The following is a 22795-nucleotide window of genomic DNA, read 5'->3' as shown; positions in this document are numbered from 1 at the left end:
TGATGCGTTGAGTCAGTGCTAGCACAGTTGCTTTCTCATTTGCCTCCGTACTGTCGATTTTCATTTTCACCAGAACCAGAGTTTCTTCAGTTGTAGTATGTGTGGCACTATTATTTGCATCGGCGGGGTCTGATTTTCACATTTTGTTTGAATTTACTCGTGATCTCTGTTAAACCGCAAACAGTGTTTGTAAACGTGCCCTTCAGTACTCAACACCAGGGACATGCGCAGTGCTATATGGGATGCTGAGACCTCCGTGGCTTTTTTGTTTTAAGAGGATGCAGGGAGCAGTGGAACCATTTTTACACGTTGCATTGCATAAAACCGCTTAGTAATATAAACAAAATTATTGGATAGGGATGAAAAGGGGATCTGTGGTCTTTTACATCTGTGTTTAGAAACACACTGCTGTTATTTGTTTGCGTTTTATTAAAATTTCTTCCGTATGTAACTGCGTAAACGCGACCTCTGTACATGCCGTTAAAAACAACTGCTATAATAATGTACACAACTGTAATAATTCTTTAATTCCATTGAGGGGTTCTTGTGACATGATATCGGTATCAGAGCAAGATACTCTACTGTTTTGGGGAATTGTATTTTTCTTCGGACGCGGTAATAAGAGACAGTGTTGTATTATTAAGAATAAGTGTACATTTTTTGGCTGAAGTCAGGGATTTGAACATTTAACTTAGGTCTGTATGAGCAAGTAAATTAGTAGTAGTACTGTAGGTGTACTAAGGTGTACTTAAGTTTGATACTTAGTGGCTCAAACCGCATACGATGCTTATTAACTGCAGGGGTAAAATCTTACAATCACTCTTCAGTGCAGAATGATTGAAAGCTTCAGTTTGTGTTTTAATGAAAATAAAATCACACAGGGAAGAATAAAAAAGGAATAAAACTGAACCCTGTCTGTTTCCTGAAACAGCCTCATATTGCTGCTCATCCTCCTTATGTCTTCCACACTGAGCCCTTCCATTCCCTGCTGTTTGTCTTGTTAGCCACTTCATCTGCAATCTACACTCATCTTAATGATCTCTATCCACCCTTTACCTGCCCCCTGTGAATCTGACAGTAATCACTTTGGTGACAGGACTGATTTTTGGCCGAATACACCTACAAAATCTCATTGGGAAAGTGCTGTCTAAATGCCTGCGGTTAAATTGTAATAGCATATTGACCACTTCAGTCAATGCCCCTGTCATGCAGCTGAAACACCATCACATCCCTCCAGCATCAAGCCACAGGTCAGCTTGTTTTCACTGAAGCGTTTTCGATTCTGACCCCGACTCGGCTGTCGTGATGCGTGTCAGGATTCCTCCGGGTGGACTGGATGTTTGGTTGGGTTTGAGCCACTACAGTTCACTGCGTCTGTGCCTTTACCAGTTAGCTGAAACACATACTATGAACCCTGTCAGCTCCTCAAGCTTTCGAGCCAGCAGAGTGACAGTTCTGGGGCAGCACTAGTGGATATTGATGGACACAGACTCCGAGCTCTGGACAGACACTGTTTAGATTTTAGAAAAGTAGTTTCCGGGGGTGTTGAGTGATTAATGAATGGAATGTTACCCCTTTGGAATTTAGATTAAAGGTTTTAAATTGCCAATGTTGGTATGTACTGCACAAACTGATTATTCCGATCAAGCTCTCCACAGGTGGGGCTCACATGTGTTCATTGACCTGATTTGGACACCCACCCTACCTTTACATCATAATTTAGGTCATAACTTTAGAATTGGTAGTGGCACGTCAACTTCAAAATCGTCTGCTGTCTAATGACCTCTACGAATTATTTCAATCAGGTTTTAGAGCCAAGCACAGTACAGAGATGGCCCTGGTGAAGGTACTAAATGACCTTTTGATAGCTGCTGATTCTGGCCTTATTAATGTACTTTTCCTCTTGGATCTGAGAGCAGCATTTGATACAGTTGATCATGAGGTTTTACTGGGCCGTCTTGAGAATTATGTAGGCATCTCCAGCACTGCACTTCAATGGTTTCGATCCTACCTAATTGATAGAAGGCAGAAACAATGCTGGTGTTCCACAGGGCTCTGGACTGGGACCTCTTCTTTTTTGTATTTATCTTCTACCTTTAGCTCAAATACTTTGCATTAATTAATTTTCATTTCTATGCCGACGATACGCAAAAAAATGAGTCAAATCTTGATTTTTCTATTCTTTTTGATTGCCTGTCTGATATTAAAATTTGGATGCAAAATATTTTTTTTAAATTAAACTGTGATAAAACTGAGGTGATGTTAACTGGTTCTCCCCAGCAGCTTCATAAAGTGGGTAGTGTCAATCTAAAAATTGATGGGGTTGAAGTATGTTGCGCTGGTGTGATCTTTGACTCGGTACTTTCTTTTGAGTCCCATGTTAAAAATACCACCAAGATTTCCTTTTTCCATCTGCGCAACATTGCCCGACTAAGATCCTCCCTTACAGCTGTTGATGCAGAGAAACTGGTCCATGCGTTCATGGAGGAAGTTATGACCATGGAAAGGCTGGGAGAGGGGTTCAAAATGGGTCAACTTTGATGAGCTGTATCTCATGGGATGTCACTCAGGCCTAAAATTTACACTGTGACCACTTCCCCCGAAGGCAAACCTGCATGGAAATTGTTCTCCAAATCAAAGGAGGGCGAGGTTTTGGTGATTGGTTTCATATGGAATGACCCTATTATTATTATTATTATTATTATTATTATCATTATTATTATTATTATTATTATTATTATTATTATTGAGCAGACATTAACCCTTTAGGCCCCTGTGTGCTAGTTACTCATGTGCAGTAATGTCTTATAGTATAAGTAACATGTAATTTAAAAATAATATATGTAGGTTTTCAAATTGGTTAAAAAATAGTTTAAATATGTTAAAGGTTAAAATGGTTTTATTAACAACACAAGACAATTTACAAATGAGGGGAGGCCATTCGGCTCATTTATGCGCCTCCTTTTCCTTGCTGCTAATTGATCTTAAAACTTTCTGCATCAAGAACATGGCTAGGTAACCCATTCAATAACCTCACCACTCTGTGTGAAGAAGCTTCTCCTTCCTTCATTTCTTCTTAAAGTTGGTATGCTTAGGAAATTAAACAGACTCTAATACCTCTAGTAGTAGTTTCCCTTATGAGCTGAGGGAGCAGCAATAAGGGAGAGATATGGTAATATAAAGACCAGACTAATATAAAACTCTTTCTGCACCTACTCATTGAGTCCTTGTTTGGGCGCTGGAGGATTAGTGAGTTCAATCCTGACTGCTCCTATTCATTACAGTGGACTGAGCATCCTCTACCTTCTAGCTTTCACTGCTGCCCAGGTTTCAAACCACTAGGAACTTGTTTCTCAGGATGCTATTGTTGGCTATAGATCTATCTAGCTGCCTTCTACCTTCAACACAATTTCATGCCAGGTGATCTCAATGCTCACTGGCGTGGCAGAATCTTTCACAATTAATAACGTCTTCAGCTAAATCCAATTTTAAACCTTCAGGTGATAACATTTATTAGCGAAAGTAAAAAAAAAAAAAAAAAAGTAATTAAAATATTTAGTAGCCTACATGTGTTAATGCTGATCGTGCTCTTTGATCAGTAACTTGTTCACAGTGTGTTCAGAAAGTTTATTCAAAGTCTCTTGGATTTGTTAGAGAAGAGAGCACTGTGCCTGTGTCATTTTCTTTCAGCAAGCAGAAACAAGGTCAAATACATGAATTAATACTGTATTTACGTATTTTTTGGCATACTGATTTGGAACACAGATTAAACATAGTTTGAACGATAACATTGAAGGTCTTTTACCAGAGATTTGGGACCTCATATTGACCAATGAGGTTAAAGGAAATCTCCGAACCATTTTCGAATTCTTTTTTAACAACTTTGCAACAAACCTGATTGTATTGTCTGATTTGAATTTGACATTTTCTATAACCATTTCACCCAACATCTAGGAAAACAGATTGTGCAGCCTGTGTTACTATGTACCATGTTGCAGTTAAATAATAATGTTGGTTATCAGCATGAGTGTGGTTAGATTGTGGTGTATGTACAGTAGCATTGTCACCACCAACCAAAACTAACAGAGAAATCAACAAAACATGACTTGGGCTTAAAAATAATTCTCAAAGAAAAGCAGATTTTCTTAAATGAAGTTAGTTACCCAGGCGTGTGTGTTTAGATATCTAAAAGCCATAACAGAGGTTGGTTTGAAAAAGCATGCAGCGGCCCATCTTCCTGACATGAATGTGAGGGCTGTTTGAATGTTAATAGTTTAGAGTGAAATGTTTAATATATGTTTCGGATTGTTCCTAAACATTTTACCGTTGTTGGAAATGTGCAGGCATTGGAGTAAGTGTACAGCGTCGGACACTGTATTTCATATTCAGTATTTCTTTACAGTCGTTTTGGTATGCAATTCAATGTTGTACACCTGCAGTCTTACACACAACTGCACGTTTGAGTAATTTAAGGAACAGAGGCGGTACAGTATGTATAGTAATGAGCTGACAGCATGGCATGCACACTCCCTGAATGTGAGACAGATTCATTGCATTTTGGATATTCAATAATACATGGGATCTGATATATTTTTGCTCTGATTCATTTCGAGATGATTTACCATAGAAAGACTTGATGATGAATGCAGCCCTGTACAGTACAGCATGTGGAGAGATGTGTATGTTTACCTGCTGTGTGCAGTCAGAGGCTACCAGCAGTTACAACCCTGTTTACTCTAGACATAATGTTTTTTATTAAACATCACTGCACAGAGCTGCATTATGAGAGCACTCCATGCATCTCGAGGGAGATACAGTGTGCGCTCACAAGATAATTCTGTCCTTGTTCTTTAAGCACAGGAGCTTCTCATGCTCTCAGGACTTATTCAGAGAGCTCCTGCCTGTTTGACCTCTGTTGCTGTTTTTCAGGAATGCTGTACCTGAACCTGGGCCGAGTTTTCCACAGTAGGCAAATGGCCCATGTAATGCATTTCATTACAAAGGGGGCAATTTGCCTCTAGACGGAAACATATTGGCCCCTGTATCTATCTGGGGGGGCAGCTAGGAAACGAGGAGTGAGCTTTAACCACCACTGCTATAGCCAGTATAGGTTCAGTCCCCACAAGCTTTTGGATTCTTGCATTTCTGAAGATGGAGCAAAGCACTTTCACGCTTCCTGTGCATTAGTTACTGGCTTGGGTAAACTCTGGGGCTGCTGACATTCAATTACAGGTTTGGTAATGACCAAGAAAACACTGTCAGTTAACCTTAGGACTGCAGAAAATGAAATAAATAGAATGTTTTAAAAACTGACTCCAGCGAATGTTCATGAGCTGTTTCGTTTTACTCCACTGTAGAATGTACTCCTATAGCAGAAGCAGAATCCCCCAACAGTCCTCTTTTTAGAAAAGGAGTACCATTTGAGACTTGCAGTAAAAGCGCTAGTGACCTAATATGGCTGCCATTGCAATGGGCAGTGCTGTGTGACGCAATTCGGTTGTGTATTCTGTTTCCTGTAGGTGAGATGTGGTTAAAAGCTCTATAACCAAAAAAATACAGACTGTCTGTCTGTTTTTGCATAGTAGTCGCCAGTTCACACCCAGCCTCTGCCCTGTAAAACCATATTGCAGCCATGTGAGTTTTGCTGTCATGCACTTGATCATGCTGATTCTGCCAAATGATGTTCAGAATAGATTCCTAGTCATGACTGGATAATTATTCCTGTGTAAGAGATTTCTCACTGCCATGTACAGTTATGACACTCTGATTACTTTCCTCTCCTAAATGAAACCAGTGATGGATCCAGCCTGGAAAGAGAACACAGGGTAGCATCTTGACATCCTCTGCTGAAGTGATTGACACAATACAAACACCTGTTGTGCATTCATAACCTGCTAACATTAATTTAGATTGCACTGTGCGGCAGTCTTCACAGGGTCCTGAAGTGCAGCACCATACTTCTTAGCTACTGTAGCTAGCTCTCTTCCTCTTCTGCATTGGGTGTCTAAGGTATACCGAGGTCAAACGTACATATTTTTACATTTACAAGCAGGGATGGAAATAAGACTCCTATTGCATAGCAGTTTCCCCCCATTCCAGGTTTTAATACAAGCTTAATTAGCCACAGGGTACAGGAAACAAGCTCAGGTGTGTCTTATTAAACTCATAGTAAAACCAGGAATGGATCAGACTGCTTTACAATGGGAGTCTTACTTCCATCCCTGTAAAAGTATCTTCTGTGGTTAAAGTAGAGATGAAGACTGCCCCAGTGGTGGCCCCCATACTGAAAGGCAGTGCCCCCTCTGTGTAGAGTTTTAGACCAGACTCTGTTTTTCAAGGTACAGTAGTTCCCAATCAGAAAGCTGCAGGCAGCTTTTGGACAGTCCTACACAGTACACTCTCCCGATAAAGGGAGCACTCTTAACAAACACATAGAAAATGCAGGTATAAAAAAGAGAAAAAAAACTGGCAGTGAATGTCTGAAAGCACATTTGCAGGATGTCTTCAGCACTGCCATGCCTGGTTATAATGGAGCAGGTTTAAAAGTGCAGATGGTGCCACCGGCAGTTCAGAGCTGGAGACGGAACAAGTATTTGGGTATCAGGATTGGTATGGAGTGATCTGCCCTGTATTTCAAGCAAAGGTTCATTTTGTAGAAGAGGACATTCTGGGGTGATAACCTTGACAAAAATACTTGTTCTCCTGCTTGCAGGGCTGTGTGGTACACTAGTCCCATTACTAGGGGAATCCCATTTTCTTCCAGTTGATCTGATCTGTCCCAGTCAGCAGCAATCAAAGTCCTCACAGCGTTCTCCTAACTGCTGCTTTGTGGTGCATGGAACTGGGATGTTGGTTATCAGTTTTTACAGACGCACTCAGACCGCTCTCTTAATAATTATCGTGGTATCCCTGAGTAGATAATTGACGTATTATTTCAAGTCTTGAAAGGAGTTAAAATTGTTAACTTAGACCAGTGCATTATGCGCAGTACAGAGACCAGGACCAGAAGACACAGTTGTAAATTAAGTGGAGATAGACTTAGGATGAGGGAAGGAGACACTTCACACAAAGATTGGTGAGGGTATGGAAGAGGTCACTTAGTCATGTTGTTGAAGGAGACACTTCTTCACACAAAGATTGGTGAGGGTATGGAAGAGGTCACTTAGTCATGTTGTTGAAGGAGACACTTCTTCACACAGAGAGTGGTGAGGGTATGGAAGAGGTCACTTAGTCATGTTGTTGAAGGAGACACTTCTTCACATAAAGATTGGTGAGGGTATGGAAGAGGTTACTTAGTCATGTTGTTGAAGGAGACACTTCTTCACATAAAGATTGGTGAGGGTATGGAAGAGGTCACTTAGTCATGTTGTTGAAGGAGACACTTCTTCACATAAAGATTGGTGAGGGTATGGAAGAGGTTACGTAGTCATGTTGTTGAAGGAGACACTTCTTCACACAGAGAGTGGTGAGGGTATGGAAGAGGTTACGTAGTCATGTTGTTGAAGGAGACACTTCTTCACACAGAGAGTGGTGAGGGTATGGAAGAGGTCACTTAGTCATGTTGTTGAAGGAGACACTTCTTCACATAAAGATTGGTGAGGGTATGGAAGAGGTTACTTAGTCATGTTGTTGAAGGAGACACTTCTTCACATAAAGATTGGTGAGGGTATGGAAGAGGTCACTTAGTCATGTTGTTGAAGGAGACACTTCTTCACATAAAGATTGGTGAGGGTATGGAAGAGGTTACGTAGTCATGTTGTTGAAGGAGACACTTCTTCACACAGAGAGTGGCAAGGGTATGGAAGAGGTCACTTAGTCATATTGTTGAAGGAGACACTTCTTCACACAAAGATTGGTGAGGGTATGGAAGAGGTCACTTAGTCATGTTGTTGAAGGAGACACTTCTTCACACAAAGATTGGTGAGGGTATGGAAGAGGTCACTTAGTCATATTGTTGAAGGAGACACTTCTTCACACAAAGATTGGTGAGGGTATGGAAGAGGTTACGTAGTCATGTTGTTGAAGGAGACACTTCTTCACACAGAGAGTGGCAAGGGTATGGAAGAGGTCACTTAGTCATGTTGTTGAAGGAGACACTTCTTCACACAAAGATTGGTGAGGGTATGGAAGAGGTCACTTAGTCATGTTGTTGAAGGAGACACTTCTTCACACAAAGATTGGTGAGGGTATGGAAGAGGTTACGTAGTCATGTTGTTGAAGGAGACACTTCTTCACACAGAGAGAGTGGCAAGGGTATGGAAGAGGTCACTTAGTCATGTTGTTGAAGGAGACACTTCTTCACATAAAGATTGGTGAGGGTATAGAAGAGGTCACTTAGTCATGTTGTTGAAGGAGACACTTCTTCACACAGAGAGTGGCAAGGGTATGGAAGAGGTTACTTAGTCATGTTGTTGAAGGAGACACTTCTTCACACAGAGATTGGTGAGGGTATGGAAGAGGTCACTTAGTCATATTGTTGAAGGAGACACTTCTTCACACAAAGATTGGTGAGGGTATGGAAGAGGTTACGTAGTCATGTTGTTGAAGGAGACACTTCTTCACATAAAGATTGGTGAGGGTATGGAACAGGTTACTTAGTCATGTTGTTGAAGGAGACACTTCTTCACACAGGGAGTGGCAAGGATATGGAAGAGGTTACTTAGTCATATTGTTGAAGGAGACACTTCTTCACACAAAGATTGGTGAGGGTATGGAACAGGTTACTTAGTCATGTTGTTGAGGCAGGATCATTTTGACAAAGTTCTGAGATCAATCAGCTACTAGGAACCAGGCGAGGTTAGACAGGACGAGTGCCCTGCTCTCGTTTGTACATTTTCTTAGATTCTTATATTATTATTTTATTATTATTTGTTTATTTAGCAGATGCCTTTATCCAAGGCGACTTACAGAGACTAGGGTGTGTGAACTATGCATCAGCTGCAGAGTCACTTACAATTACGTCTCACCCGAAAGACGGAGCACAAGGAGGTTAAGTGACTTGCTCAGGGTCACACAATGAGTCAGTGGCTGAGATAGGATTTGAACCGGGGACCACCTGGTTACAAGCCCGTTTCTTTAACCACTGGACCACACAGCCTCCATTGAGCCGCTATTGAGCAAGACATTGCTCAATAGCGGTGGTGCCACCAAAGTGCCGTCTACAACAATCATTTGATATCTTGGCAGTTTCTCTTCATGGACGGAAGAGGGTGGAGACTATTTGAAACCCCTGTGCAATTGTTCAAAAGACGCAAGATATCAGCAGTACAAATCTTGTGCAGTTGATAGATATACAGTAATGGCATACAAAAAAAACCTGTTCCGGTTAAATTACTTTGGTGACATGGATGAAACTGACCAACTTTTAGAGCGCTACACATTAACATTGCCTGTGCAGAGCGCAGTGTGAACCAAGACTTTGCATAATTGACATGCAGGGAATGACTGACAGTTACATTTTTTTTTTTTTTTTTTTTTAACACCAGCTTGTCCTGTGCTGAGTAATTCTGTGAAATATCAGGATGAAAAAATAAATCTGTTTGCAAGGAAGGTTACAGATGTGCCATGCCAGGTTAACTTTCTAAATCATTTGAAATCAGTTCAGCTTCACTGCATTTGTGTACCATGCCTGAGAAAATGATAATGAGAAATGTAATTATTTGTTAATTACCGTGAGGTGGTTAATGGAATTATTTAATTGGATATTGAATGGGATGCAGTAAAAGGTTACAAACAACCCTTTGGGTAAAATGAAATGAGGTTCATATCTGTACTGTAGTTCTGTAATTGAAATGCAGTGTTGATCATAGCGTGCAGTAACCGGCTTGTGGGAACACTCTGCTCTTTCTTTATAATGACAGAGGGAAGGAGACACTTCTTCACACAGAGCGCGGTGAGGGTATGGAGCGGGCATCTAGTCATGTTGTTCAGGCAGAAACTTTTGGATCCTTTTGCTGCGTCTACACTGCCACCTTGGACCTAATCCGACTCATGTCCCGCTGATTGTGGAGATTCTTATCATTTTTCACGTAGCGTTTACACTGCGGTTGTGCCCTGAGCCGGCTTAGGTCTAAATGCTTGCACATACCATCTAGAGTTCCATTACATGAGAGTAGATGTTAAAACTTCATGCTGATTTGAACTCGGCTCTCGCCAAGATAAGCACCAACTAAGACGTAGCTTTACAGTAAACTAATGTGATCCATCTTTATCTCCATCCATTGGCGTTTCCTTCCATATGATGATGTAGATATCCTTCTGCCTGGTGTTGATGGCTGAAGTGTAATGCTGGCTCCAGGGATCAGCTTATTTTGCCTCCCCACACACAACGGCTGTGATGTTGGCTCCGGGGATCAACCACAGTGCAGTATCCCCAACGCATCAGCATGACAACCGTCTGGATCAAGTGGGCACCTTCCATCCTCTGTGTTTCATCTACTAGCCCACGACACCTCAAGAGGGCTCAACAGTGATTCTGGCGTCCCAGCATCACCCCCCTCCGTCCCCCACTCAACTCAACCCAGCTTACTTACCCATACATCAGGGTTTCTTTCTTTCTATTGTGCTTGAGATCCACGTGCTCGGTGACGTCAAAATGACCAGTGAAGGGATGACGAGTTTTCCCCTGTAACAAAGTCAGTGGGAATCAACAATCAACAACACACCTCTCGGTTCTATGAAGAAGGAACGAAATGTTTTAAATAATTACAAATAATTTAGATAGTGTAACAAATTATTATTATTATTATTATTATTATTATTATTTATTCATTTGCAGTTGTAGTATTTGTAAAAAGGCTAATTTGAAAAAATAATTTGAAAAAATATTTGTCAACTGCAGTTTTATACAGTAAATGTTTTTTCCCCAGTATCCCTGTGGCTGCTTAGCCTATTTTAACAAAAAAATAAAGGACTTATGCATCATAAAATTATGTATATATATATATACAAGGTAAGACAATATTGGTGAAGAAACAGAATAGAGTTCTTCTGAAAACAAAATGATCTTTATTATTACAGTAATAAACAGCAAATTTACTTCTTACTGAAGGTGAAATCCTACATAAAGGTCAGGAACCACTATGTTGTGTCAGAAACCCAGGGCCATGTTGAGCTTTTAGGTACCATTTCAATCAATTCATTTGTTTAGCCAGGTAAGAAACCAGTTACAATGATGACCCGGCCAGGAAAGCCCAAACTGCACAACATATTACTACAGTAGCATCCATACCACTGGATGTAGCATCCATACATCTGACTGCAGTGTCAGCAGGTGATCACGAGGAACACCAGGGTGCATATCATCTGCGGATGTGTAAGGAATTCTGTATCTTGCACAGTTTAGCACAGCATTGCAATGCTTTTTATTGCGCTGGCATGTGATATGGAGCAGCTCCTCCAGATCACATCTGGTTAGGGTTCAGAGCAATTAAATTCTTAATTGAAATCTGCATCTGCCTTTCAAAGACCAGCCCTGGAACTGCAGTGAGTAACAGCATCAGTACACAACCACACAGCAAGACAAGTACAAATATAGCAGGACCAGAAATAAGCAGAGTTTTATAAATACAGTCTAGGGGCAGGGCATGTGAAGCAAGGTACAAGAAAAGGTTCAAGAAAAGGTTCAGCACCTGATTCACACTTAAAATAAAAACAGGTTGTACCAACCTGACACTTGGGGAGTTCAGAAATAGCACAGTGCAGTACCCTGTTTATGACATTCCAAATGATACCTGGCGTGACAGCACAAGTTATCAGTATGCAATTTATCTTAATTGCTTAGTAGATATCTCATCCAGTCTCTGTTCAGAGCCCTCCTTGTTATTGTGAAACCCAGCAGTAATTGCGTACAGATCCCTGATGTAATTCATGCTGAAGGGGTGCTTATTAAATTATTTTGGCGTAACGTGATGACTGATCAGGGTCACTGGCCCTGACCAAGCTTCTGTACACCCATTTGTATTGAGTGTGTACAGTACAGGTCATCTTTCCATCTACAGAGTGGAGTCCACAGTATACCGTACCAACAAAATCACCAAGTGGGTCTGCAGCAATTTTATAGTGTGGTAATAATTTCAAAATTAGTACATGTTACTGTACATTAAAGAAGTCTGTGAGGAGTAAAATAAACCTGGTACACCCATCAAATGAGCTTTACAAACAGAAGAGAAACACTCCTTTGTATAGCACAGTAGTACAGAATTGGTTTTTCTTTGCATGATGTGCACATGGTCATTTTTGACACTGAATACTTTTAAACCACTGTTTGTTCAAGTTTATTGATATTTTTATCTTAACCCGCAATATAATTCTGCAGCAGTAGGGCTTACATTACCCCCAAACCTCCCGGAAACCAAGTAGTACTTTCTGTACATATACTTCAGTTATGTACAGTATGTTATTTTAAAGTATTGTATTTTTGAATTTAGACAATTAAGGAAATGAATGAATGAACCTGGCACAAATTCATCACTGTAATCCAGTATCCAGAGTGAATGCCTGAAAGCATACTTGCATATTATAGTTATCAATCACAAGCGAGTGTCTTAATCACAATGCAAAAGAGCCGGGCGCGTCTACAGTTGTGGTTTTAGACTTTTTAACCACTGTCAGAGAACAAAATATGTAACCACTGCTTTTCTCAAGACCTGCCTGTTTTAGTGTCTCACTACAAAACACATCCACAGTTACCATAATGTGTGTGTCTTTCATGTAGGACAATGTGAGCCCTACTGTTATTTTCCGGGATTGTTTTGTTGGCTCTCATTTCCTTTGATGGCAGTGCCACGTGTAACGACTGTATGGGCACACTAGTAATAGGCAGTGCTGCTCTCCAGTCTTCCCCACTTCTCCCCAAAAGGAACTCTGGAACTCCAGTATGTTTTAAGGAAGGTAGCTTCAGTTCAATTTCTTAAATGTTCAAATGTCATCATTCAACACAATTAAACATTTAAACTGTATTATTCAACACATTTAAACGTTTACATTTTTATTAAACACAATTAAACATTTAAATGTCATCAATCAACACAAGTAAAAAGTTTAAACTTGTATGTTTGGAATGTTTGTAACCAATCAGAAATCCCCAATTAACTAATTTAGGCCTTGGTTAGAATAAAGACCAGGACTGGAATTGATCTTGAGGACCAGAGTTGAGTACCACTGATGTAAACATTGGAGCTAACACCTATTTGGCCTGCACATTTTGATGGGAAAAAAGGCTCCTTCCAAAGTTGGCACTTCCACTCCTGGTCTTTGTTCCAACCCTGGTGTACATTGTTTAGTTGAACCAATTAAATCTCCACCCAGACCCTGAAGTAGTTTATTATCCATTTGATACCTAAAAGTGCACTCTTAAACTGGCTTGTGCAGTGTGTGTTTTATGTTTTTTACTGTAATGCCTTCTTCTTATTCTCATTAGACTGAAGGCTAGGGTGCTGGAAAGCCAGGGTAATGGAACATATTATTATTGTAATATATGATAAATCTCAAATGTGTTTTCCTTATGATAGCGCAGGTTGTAAATTCCCATTTTCAAAGAGTAAATGGAGTATTTGGATAGGAAGAGGGAGCTCTGTGCAGCTCAGCTGATATTAGAAAGAGTATTGACATGGAGGGCTTGGAAAATCACTGCATGTTTCTTATCAGCTGGCAAACAAATGATGGGACGCGCTGCTCAATTAAGGATGCGTTTATCCCTAGAAGAGGTTTGCACAGCGGTGGGGAGGATCAAAGATGCAGAGGGATTATCTGTGGAAATACAATTCAAGGGTTTGGAACGGAGGTTACCGTTGCTGGCCATCAAGGTACTTTTATATTCCCTTCATTGAATATTGGCCTCTTGTCTTCCTTATTCAGCTACGGGCATCCCAGACCACGGGACATTCAGAAGGAAAGCAAAGCATTGAAAAAGCAAATCAATTTGTAAAGTGGAGATTTAAACTGTTTGCCATAACGCTAAAGGCAGCCTTTACCAGTTATTAATCACATTAAACTCTGATTATCTTGCATTAACCGGGCAGTTGACCTTGTCTGCTCTTACCAGAATGGAATGCCCTCTCGTCAAGGTTCTATTGCCTAAATAATTCCATAATTACTGTTTTAATTCAGTCTGGTTAATTCAATTCATGCCCTCATGAGTCTGAGGGATATCAGGATGTGTCCCTGCAGCAACACGGTCCTCCTGAGTCCCTCTGCATTTCTTGTCTCACCTCAACAGCGGGTTATTGGTGAAATACTGTTGGTTTGAAGACTCCTGCAGTGAAATGGTGTGTAATTATGTGTATGAGGCTCTGAATTAACCCTGTCCTCACAATGCAGATCTCCAGCAGGACTGTGTGAAAGCTCACAGAGCAACGTGCTGGTATTGAGTTACTGTTTTGTTTGTAGATGCATGGGTAGACGAGAGCGCTGCCCTCCATGTTAGAGCTGCAGAGCGGGAGTTCCGATTTACTGCCAATTCAGCCACTCTCTCTCTAACGATCTGTGTGACATAGAAGAGTCTTCAGTAAAAAAACTACACCAGCGTTTCAGAGAACTGTCTTTTATACATTCCTATACGTTTTAGTAAGCCCATTGTTGCCGCCACTGCTAATATCTCATAAACTGTTTCAGTTGCCGTACAAGCGATCTACAGTAGAAGGGTCACTATCCCTTAGAAAAGTTTACTATAGTAAAAGCGAAGGCATGGTAAAGCAATGGAAAGCATTGTAAAGAACAGCAAGGTATAAAGCATATTCATAAACATGGCAATCCAGAATAAACTGTGGTAAATGCATAGTATACTGTATGCAATGAGAAAAGCATGGTGAAACTGCAGAAATACTGTGGTAAACTTTTATACGGGTAAGCTTGCTGTGATGCTAGTTGGGAAACATGGTACTGTGCTTGTAGTGTAGCAGCTGCAGGAGCCACATTACTAAGTGCTGTCTGTGAGTTTGGCTGCTATTGAGAAACTGTCTCTGAATGAATAAGTAAAGGTGCAGTAGCAGTGTGGCGGCTGGCACTTCACTGCGTGTAAATCCAGCTTTAATCCCTGATCGCATCAGCTCGATGTCTTGAAATTGAAGTGCTCCTGATTGAGTGTTTCCAAGTGGTAGCACTTTATTGTTTAGATCTGAGTGTAATTGCTGTCTCCCTAATTGCTGGTCTGGAAGCAGGGGCACAGTTCAGAGTCCCAGAGTCTGCGCAGATCATCCCAAGACCGGTTCAGGATTGATTTCTTTATTTCCTCATTGAGTCTGAGCGTTAGATGCATTTGGCTGCCTGTCAGGACAAAATGAACCATCTGCAGCAGCAGCTTTTAGAAATAAAATGTGTGCTTTTGGTGAGTTTTTAAATCACAGTGAAATGTCCTCTTAAGTGCAAGCGTTGAAGCCAGAATGTCCTTCACTTGGGAGCTAAAACAGAGAGCAGTGGTTCTTCAAGGTGAAGTATTGAGTGTTCTTTTAATCTCATGATTGCACGAACCTCGCTCTGCAGTAAACAGCAGTGTTTGTTATTCACTCAGCATCCACAAACAAACAAAGCAGATCTGTCTGACTGAACATGAATGCTTTTTTCTAAGTTACACCTATTCAGTGCAAGGTTAAGTTTTCTGAAACTAATAAAAGTAGTTTTCCTGGTGTTGAAGTGACCTCATAGCACCTCTGTTCTGAACTCCAAAGTGTGACCAACAGGACAAAGCACCCCGAATTCCCAGACTGAGACCAGGGCGTGAACTCGGTACCTAGTCCTTCCCAGCCCAGAGGCTTAACCACTGTACAAAGGAGCCAGTTACAAAGCTCATGCATTTCCTTCTTCATCCTCTTTTCCCTGTGTACTGTAGTTAGCTATACTGTCAAAATACATACCGAGCATCAAAATAAACTTATTACTTTTAAAACACATTTATTTTTTAAATAAGGTATATAAATGATGGACATTGATGAAATGTTTTGGTTTCTTTTTAATCACTCCATCATGACACGCTTGAGTGACTGACTGAAGTCGGCTGTTGAATTGCAAGCTTGAATAAAAGCAATAAAGAAAATCACAGAAAAAAAACAATATGCCACGTCTGCCAAGAGAGCAGCGCCTTCGTGCATTCGGCATGTTGGAGGCTGGACTAGGGTAGCGTACTGTGGCTCACAGTCTTGGGTGCTCACAGCTGGCGATTTCAAACCTGGCGAGACGGTATAACCAGACACACTCTGTCAATGACAGGCCACGAACTGGGAGACCAAGAGTCACAACACCTGCCCAAGATCGACAGATCATTTTGCAGCATCTTCGTGATGTCTGTTGTTAATCAGCACAATAAAATTCTCTGCACCTGCTCTAAAACAGAGTTTGTCATTTTTCGATCACATGTAGTGAATTTTATCCAAATATAAGTGATCATTTTCTTTTGATGTTCAGTATATGTTTTTCTTTTTCAGAAATGTGTCTCTGCACTTGCTTCAAAACACAACTCTGTTTAAGGTACTGAAGTGACTACAGTATTCAGTGAGTTTACTGCACCATTGAAACCAGGCCTGAGATGCTCAACGTGTTCCCCCAGCCCAAATCCTTTCTCATAAGCAGGACTGTCTCCCAGTACTCTGCCCCCTGCAGGACATGTTCCCACTGAACACACCATATTAACACGGCCCTGTTATTGATGTGTTTTCAAACAGGACCCGGCGGCCTCATCCGTCTCCGAGGGCGATTCAGACACACGAGAGGGGGAGACCGTGGCCATCAATTACAAGCCGTCCCCGCTGCAGATGAAAATAGGTGAGTCTGCACCATGCATCTAAACACATTTCCAACAGGCAGCACCCAGATGCACCAAGGACAGCTGCATGATTTTTAGTCTTATGGAAGTTTTCCTCTTAGAATTACTTGGGAATCTTATGGTTGATGGCTGGTTTTACAGATTCGATTAATCTTCTGTCACCTTAACTAGGATAACATTACCCAAGATTATTGAGTGTGACCTCGGGTCTGATATAGCAGGGTCACTGTAAGCTTGTAGTGACCTCGGGTCTGATATAGCAGGGTCACTGTAAGCTTGTAGTGACCTTGGGTCTGATATAGCAGAGTCACTGTAAGCTTGTAGTGACCTTGGGTCTGATATAGCAGGGTCACTGTAAGCTTGTAGTGACCTCGGGTCTGATATAGCAGGGTCACTGTAAGCTTGTAGTGGTGCTGTTTTGGAAACACTGCTGTGCTATAGCAGCTGCAGGAGCCACTATCCGCAATACTGGCTCTGTGTCTGGCTGTGTTTGAGAAACTCTCTGAATAAATAAGTAAAGGCAGCAATGTGGGAGCTGGCACTTAAACACAGTTCTAATGCAACACACAGCAGCACCAAAATCTCAGGTCTGAGCGTCCTGTGTTACTGCGATGCTGGGAATAAAAAGCCATCCTTTCAGAGCTGACAGAGCTCATTACTCACCAGTCACTGCTGGAATACTAACCACTGCTGTGGAGGTCACAAGCATGCGCCTAGCGGGGCACTGCGTGCTGGAAAACTACAATCAGCAGGTTGTACTGTACTGTATGTGAGGGGGTTGTCAATGGTACCATCTGACCTCAATGACAGGGCTTGAGTTAAGGGATTTCATCTGAACAAGAGTAAAAAATTGAATATGGACCTTGCATCTGATAGCTTGTAACAGATGGAAATTGTGTCACATTAAAATTGTCTGTACTGTTTAATTCTTCTTATTGAACTATAATTAAAAGAAATGATAGTATGGTATTGGGTGCCGTGTAAGATACAGGCTGATTTTCATTTTCAAGGTCGGAGCGTCCTACTGCAGTTGATGTCAGCTTGTAGCGCACAGCCTCTTCCGTATATGATATTCTGTATGTGTTTGGCAGTATGGAAAGATTATCACGCCTGGAGTGCTGGTTTCCTGCAAACGTTGCCATTCGAGGGATTCCTGAGAGACGTGTCATGATGGACACGCTGGTCAAGGCACTCAATTTAGAGACAAGCGGATCACACATTGCCATTCGAGGGACTCCTGAGAGACTGTCATGATGGACATGCTGGTCAAGGCACTCAGTTTAGAGACAAGCGGATCACACAGGCACCCACGATCCTGCACCTTGTGAAGTCACTCACATCCTTCTTCTCTACCTTGATTGCTCCTGAATAGCACATCTCTCACGCAGCTTATTGTGTGTTGAACTAGAGCAGCACCTGACACAGTGGCGACCCAGGGGACTTTTACAACCTGAAAAAAGAAACAAGGACCAGGGGTCACAACTGGAGATTAGATAAAGGAGCATTCAGAACATAAAATAGGAGGCACTTTTTTTACCAAGAGAATTGTGGGAGTCTGGATCCAACTCCCCATTAATGTTGTTAAAGCCGACACACTGGGATCCTTCAAGAAGCTACTTGATGAGATTCTGGGATCAGTAAGCTACTAACAACCAAATGAGCAAGGTGGGCTGAATGGCCTCCTCTTGTTTGTAAACAAAACAAAAAAAAAAACATTTTAATACACTGCAGACTCCGGTACAGTATAAGAGAAACGTGTAAAAGCCTCAATTTAGTTTACTACTAATACATGTTTAGAAAATCCATACACTATAAACTAGCATTATGAGGCTGACAATATATTTTTGTATTATGTTGCAATCGCATACTGACTCAGTGGCATTCCGGTTCTTTATTAAACAACCAATCTGATTGGATCTGGCTGTAGATGTATGTATCTGTACTCACAGAGTACAGATCCAATCACATATTCACGGTTTTTGTAATTGCTCTTATTTAAAATCGTTCTTAGCCATTTATTATACTTACTACTTGCTCTTAATGGAATTTACTCTTATAACCAAATATTAAATTCAACTGCTCTTAGTCGTAATCACTCTCAAATGTAATTATTTACTGTGTTTGTTTTCTCTCATTTGAATTTGCTCTTATTTACTACTGATTTTATTGTCTTTTATAACTGCTCTTATCTGTAATGTGATACTTTGAAATGTGATACTTTGTAACAACTGTAAGTCGCCCTGGATAAGGGTGTCTGCTAAGAAAATAATAATAATAATAATAATAATAATAATAATAATAATAGTTTTATAAAAGGATTGCACATGTTTTACAACTGTAAAACGGGCACTGAGGGTTCTGAGTTCTTGGATGGGATTTTTCTCAAACACACGCAATGGCATAAACACGCAATTAAGACGTGATTTGCAGGGGCAATGTCTCTGTGCGCTTTAGCCCTTGATGCATATGTTATTCTGTATATGCATATGTAATTCTGTATGTGCATATGTAATTCTGGGGCGTTTCTGAACGAAACCACTAAAATTGGGAGGGGATTTTGCAAATTAGGTCTATTAAATATTCAGTCTAATTTATTAAAGCTGCCAGTAATTGCGGACCTTGCATTTGCTTGATTATTTTAAGAATTCTGAAAAGCAGGCGTTAATTTGCTGCATTCAGACAGTAGGCTATGTAAAAGGCAAAGTGATGTGGGAGACTTGTTTGCAGCAAGAAGGAGACATCGTTTTCAAGGACAAAGAAACATTTAATAACATTTTGCAAAGGGCTAATTTTTAAACCCTTCTGATCAAGTCAGATTGTAAATTGCGGTTTATAATACTGTATTGTTTTGCAAACTCTAATTTTCAATACATGTTTCATAACTTACATGACAAAAAAGAAAGTCTGCAAATAGAGAATATAGAATCCATGTAAAAAAAGGTTCTTAGAAGCACCTAAAAAGGTCACCCCACAGTGGCAAAGCAAGGTTCTAACGAGAGCCTTTACTTCTGGAGTGTAGACATTATTATAAGACTGGTGGAGGAGATTAGGCGCACTAAAGAAAAAGTCTCATATACATGTAATACAGTGAGGGCTCATCCTCCACCGTTATTTTAGTAATGCCTACAGAATTTATGTTTTGTAATATGGCATTCTGGTAGTTAACAATACTGGTTCAGGCAGTGTTGTTAAATTCGAGTTTGAAAGAAAACGGTAAAAAAAAAGGACAGAGGCGACAGATGACACAGTTAGTTTGTAGCTAGAGCAAATACAGTACAGCTGGTTGTAGGCACATCTGAATAATGTAGCGATATTATAGACCATGCAGATATGCTTTAAAGTCATACATAGAGTCAGAAATACAGACATACATAAGAAATAGGAGAGATGTAACTGCACAAGAATTTAAGAAGATATAAGTCGTAGTTAAACTGAAGACTGTTCGTATGAAGCTGTATGGTTATGTTGTTGAACATATTGCTGTACAATGGAAGGATTTTCCACCCGTTTGACTGCCATGGATGTAAGTAAATAAAACGTATTGTTTATCAAGTTTGAAAAGTCTATACGCCTGGAATTATTCTATACGAAATAAGAAGCTGAACTAATATGCAAAGGACAATAACTGGATGATGCGTCGTAATGTACAAGCAACCTAGTCTACAAACTCTGAAGTGGTACATTTGTTTATTAAGAAGCCACCGCACATTCCATATTTGATTCCTTTGTCCTGGAGATGTAATTCAAGCTTGTAACGCATCTTCATGTGTTACAAGTACTGCTTGTACCAAAATCTCCACTTCCATATTGATAAATTTCAGTTTTTCCGAGCATCCTCATCACCATGGCTAGTAGCAGGCTGAGGTCTTTGTGTGCCATTCATTTTCTTTTGGAACGTGTAGCTACACATGCAGTGTTGACCCAAACCCGCTATTCATTGTGAGAGGTGTGTAATTCTCCATCTCTAATTGCGGTGAGGGGTATTTAAATTGGTTGATTGCGGAATCGCCTGCTTCACCTTATTAGTCTTATAAAACAGGTGGTTATTTTGACGCTGAGCGCGGCCGTACTGAACACGCACATTACAGGGCTTTTTGCGCTCAGTTTTTCCCCTTTACAGATTTGGGCCTTAGAGTTCTAAAACCCAAACCAATATTCTGTCTTCCAAAAAAAATGTAACGCTGATACTATGTCTAACAAGTCTCCAACAAGAATCTGCAGTATTTATATGTTTTATCAGAATGGTTGTTCTGCACATTAATCCTACAACTTTGTCTTAGACAAAAAACTGAATTGGAAAGCAATTTGCTAGCCTGACCCGGAGCTAAGTGCTGTATGTTAACAGCAGAGTCTGACAGGGTTTGCCATGTGAAGGGTTTTTTTTTTTAAACCATTTACTGTTAAAACCTTTGTAGAAGTGAAACATGTGAGTTTTGATTTGACTGAATGGATGGAGTTATGTGGTTCGCATACCAGTGTTAAACATGTCACTTTCAATACTTCTGCATGGATAAGGCTTACAATATGAGATTAAATAATGTAACATTGCCCCTGTTACAGTATTCCAAAGACTAGCTGGACTGCTACACTGGAATCAGATAGCAGTGTACTGTATCACAGGACTGAATAAGATCTGGGGCAATCTGACAGTTATCAAGCTGAACCCAAAGCTGTCTTACAGCCCTTATAAAAGTTCCCCATGGTACAGGGATGGAAGTAAGACTTGTTGCATAGTGTTTTCACTCATTTCAGGTTTTACTATGAGCTTGATTACCCACATTGTATAGGTAACAGGTTCAGGTGTGTCTTATTAAAGTCGTAGTAAAACCAGGAATGGATCAAACCGCTATGCAATAGGAGTCGTATTTCCACCCCTGTAATAAAAGTATAGCAAAATGTAATAAAGTGTGGCAAAGCAGGTAAGTATTGTAAAGCCCAGAGTGGTAAGGTAAAGAATATTTTAGAAAACATGGTAAACTATGGTAAATGCAAAATACTGTATGCTGTACCAATGGGAAAAGTACACAATAAATGCAGAATTGCTGTGCAAATTTACTGGTAAACTTTTGGAAGGAGAGAATTTAGAATTCTAGTTCATCCTTATGCTTTTTTCTTTCAGTTTGAGCATGGAACTCTAATTTCTCCTAGGAAAGAAAGTGGGTTTCTTTCATAACTTTTTAATGAGTAATAAAGATCTTTATGCTGGGGACTCTGCTTTGCATGCAGAGCACAGAGTCAAACACCCCACAGTGTTCCAGCTTTCACTTCTCATTGGCAGGCAGTCAAACACTGTACCACAGCTTAACTGCAACAGTGTTGCGGGTCACAGGATTGCTTATTGGTGTTTACCGGAGTAATTAGGGTTGAGCCTTGGACTAACAGGGCAGTACACTTCAGACAATAAACAAGAGGTACCTGGTATAGAAAATGTATGAAAAGCAATCCCCATCTGATATGTATCACCATATGCAGGTCATGATAACAATATGTATCGTGCTACATGTGATCAAGTGATCATTAATGACAGACTATTTTGTTAAAAGACAAAACATTAATGATATGTATTCATAACAAATATAAGTAAAGCAACAGCAGTCTAGACTATCAAGCTGCATTTATTTTGATCAAAACAAAAGCTGAAGCTTTACAAATAGAGCCAGGATTGTAATGAACAGTAGCAGCCACTTTTCTCTCACTGAAGTAGTTGTGTTGCTTGTTTTCTGTTCTGTGCGGTTTGCTTGGTTAAGCTTGTGTTTCCTCGCACACAGCAGGGCAGTGAGAGACGCTGCTTTTCATGCACAGGGTGAAGGAGACGCCCCTTGGTGCTCGTTTCCCAGATCCCTTCTTCCTGCCTGGGCTGGCAGGCATTCAAGCTGTTTGCTGGTGTCCCACTCACTAATGAGGACTGAGCCTCTCCCAGCTGTCAACACAACATACAGCAACAAGTGTTTAATATGGCTCTGAAATGTGTCTGTGTGCCTGCCCTTGTGACTTGTGTTTGCGTGTGTATGGTACATGGCTAGAATAATTTGTTCAAGT

At 40.6% G+C, this 22795-nt stretch overlaps 1 protein-coding gene across 2 annotated transcripts in view; it reads left to right on the top strand.

The window, feature by feature from the left end:
• Positions 1-22795, top strand: part of LOC117404046 (protein FAM219A) — a 60301-nt gene that overhangs the window by 12146 nt on the left and 25360 nt on the right. For both annotated transcript variants that reach the window (XM_058986235.1, XM_058986228.1), the window contains exon 2: positions 16656-16755. In XM_058986235.1, coding sequence (XP_058842218.1) covers positions 16656-16755 — 100 coding nt within the window. The remainder of the gene's footprint in view (positions 1-16655; positions 16756-22795) is intronic.

Source organism: Acipenser ruthenus, chromosome 2, assembly GCF_902713425.1.
Source record: "Acipenser ruthenus chromosome 2, fAciRut3.2 maternal haplotype, whole genome shotgun sequence".
Lineage (NCBI taxonomy): Eukaryota > Metazoa > Chordata > Actinopteri > Acipenseriformes > Acipenseridae > Acipenser > Acipenser ruthenus.
This window is presented reverse-complemented; position numbering and strand designations above follow the sequence as displayed.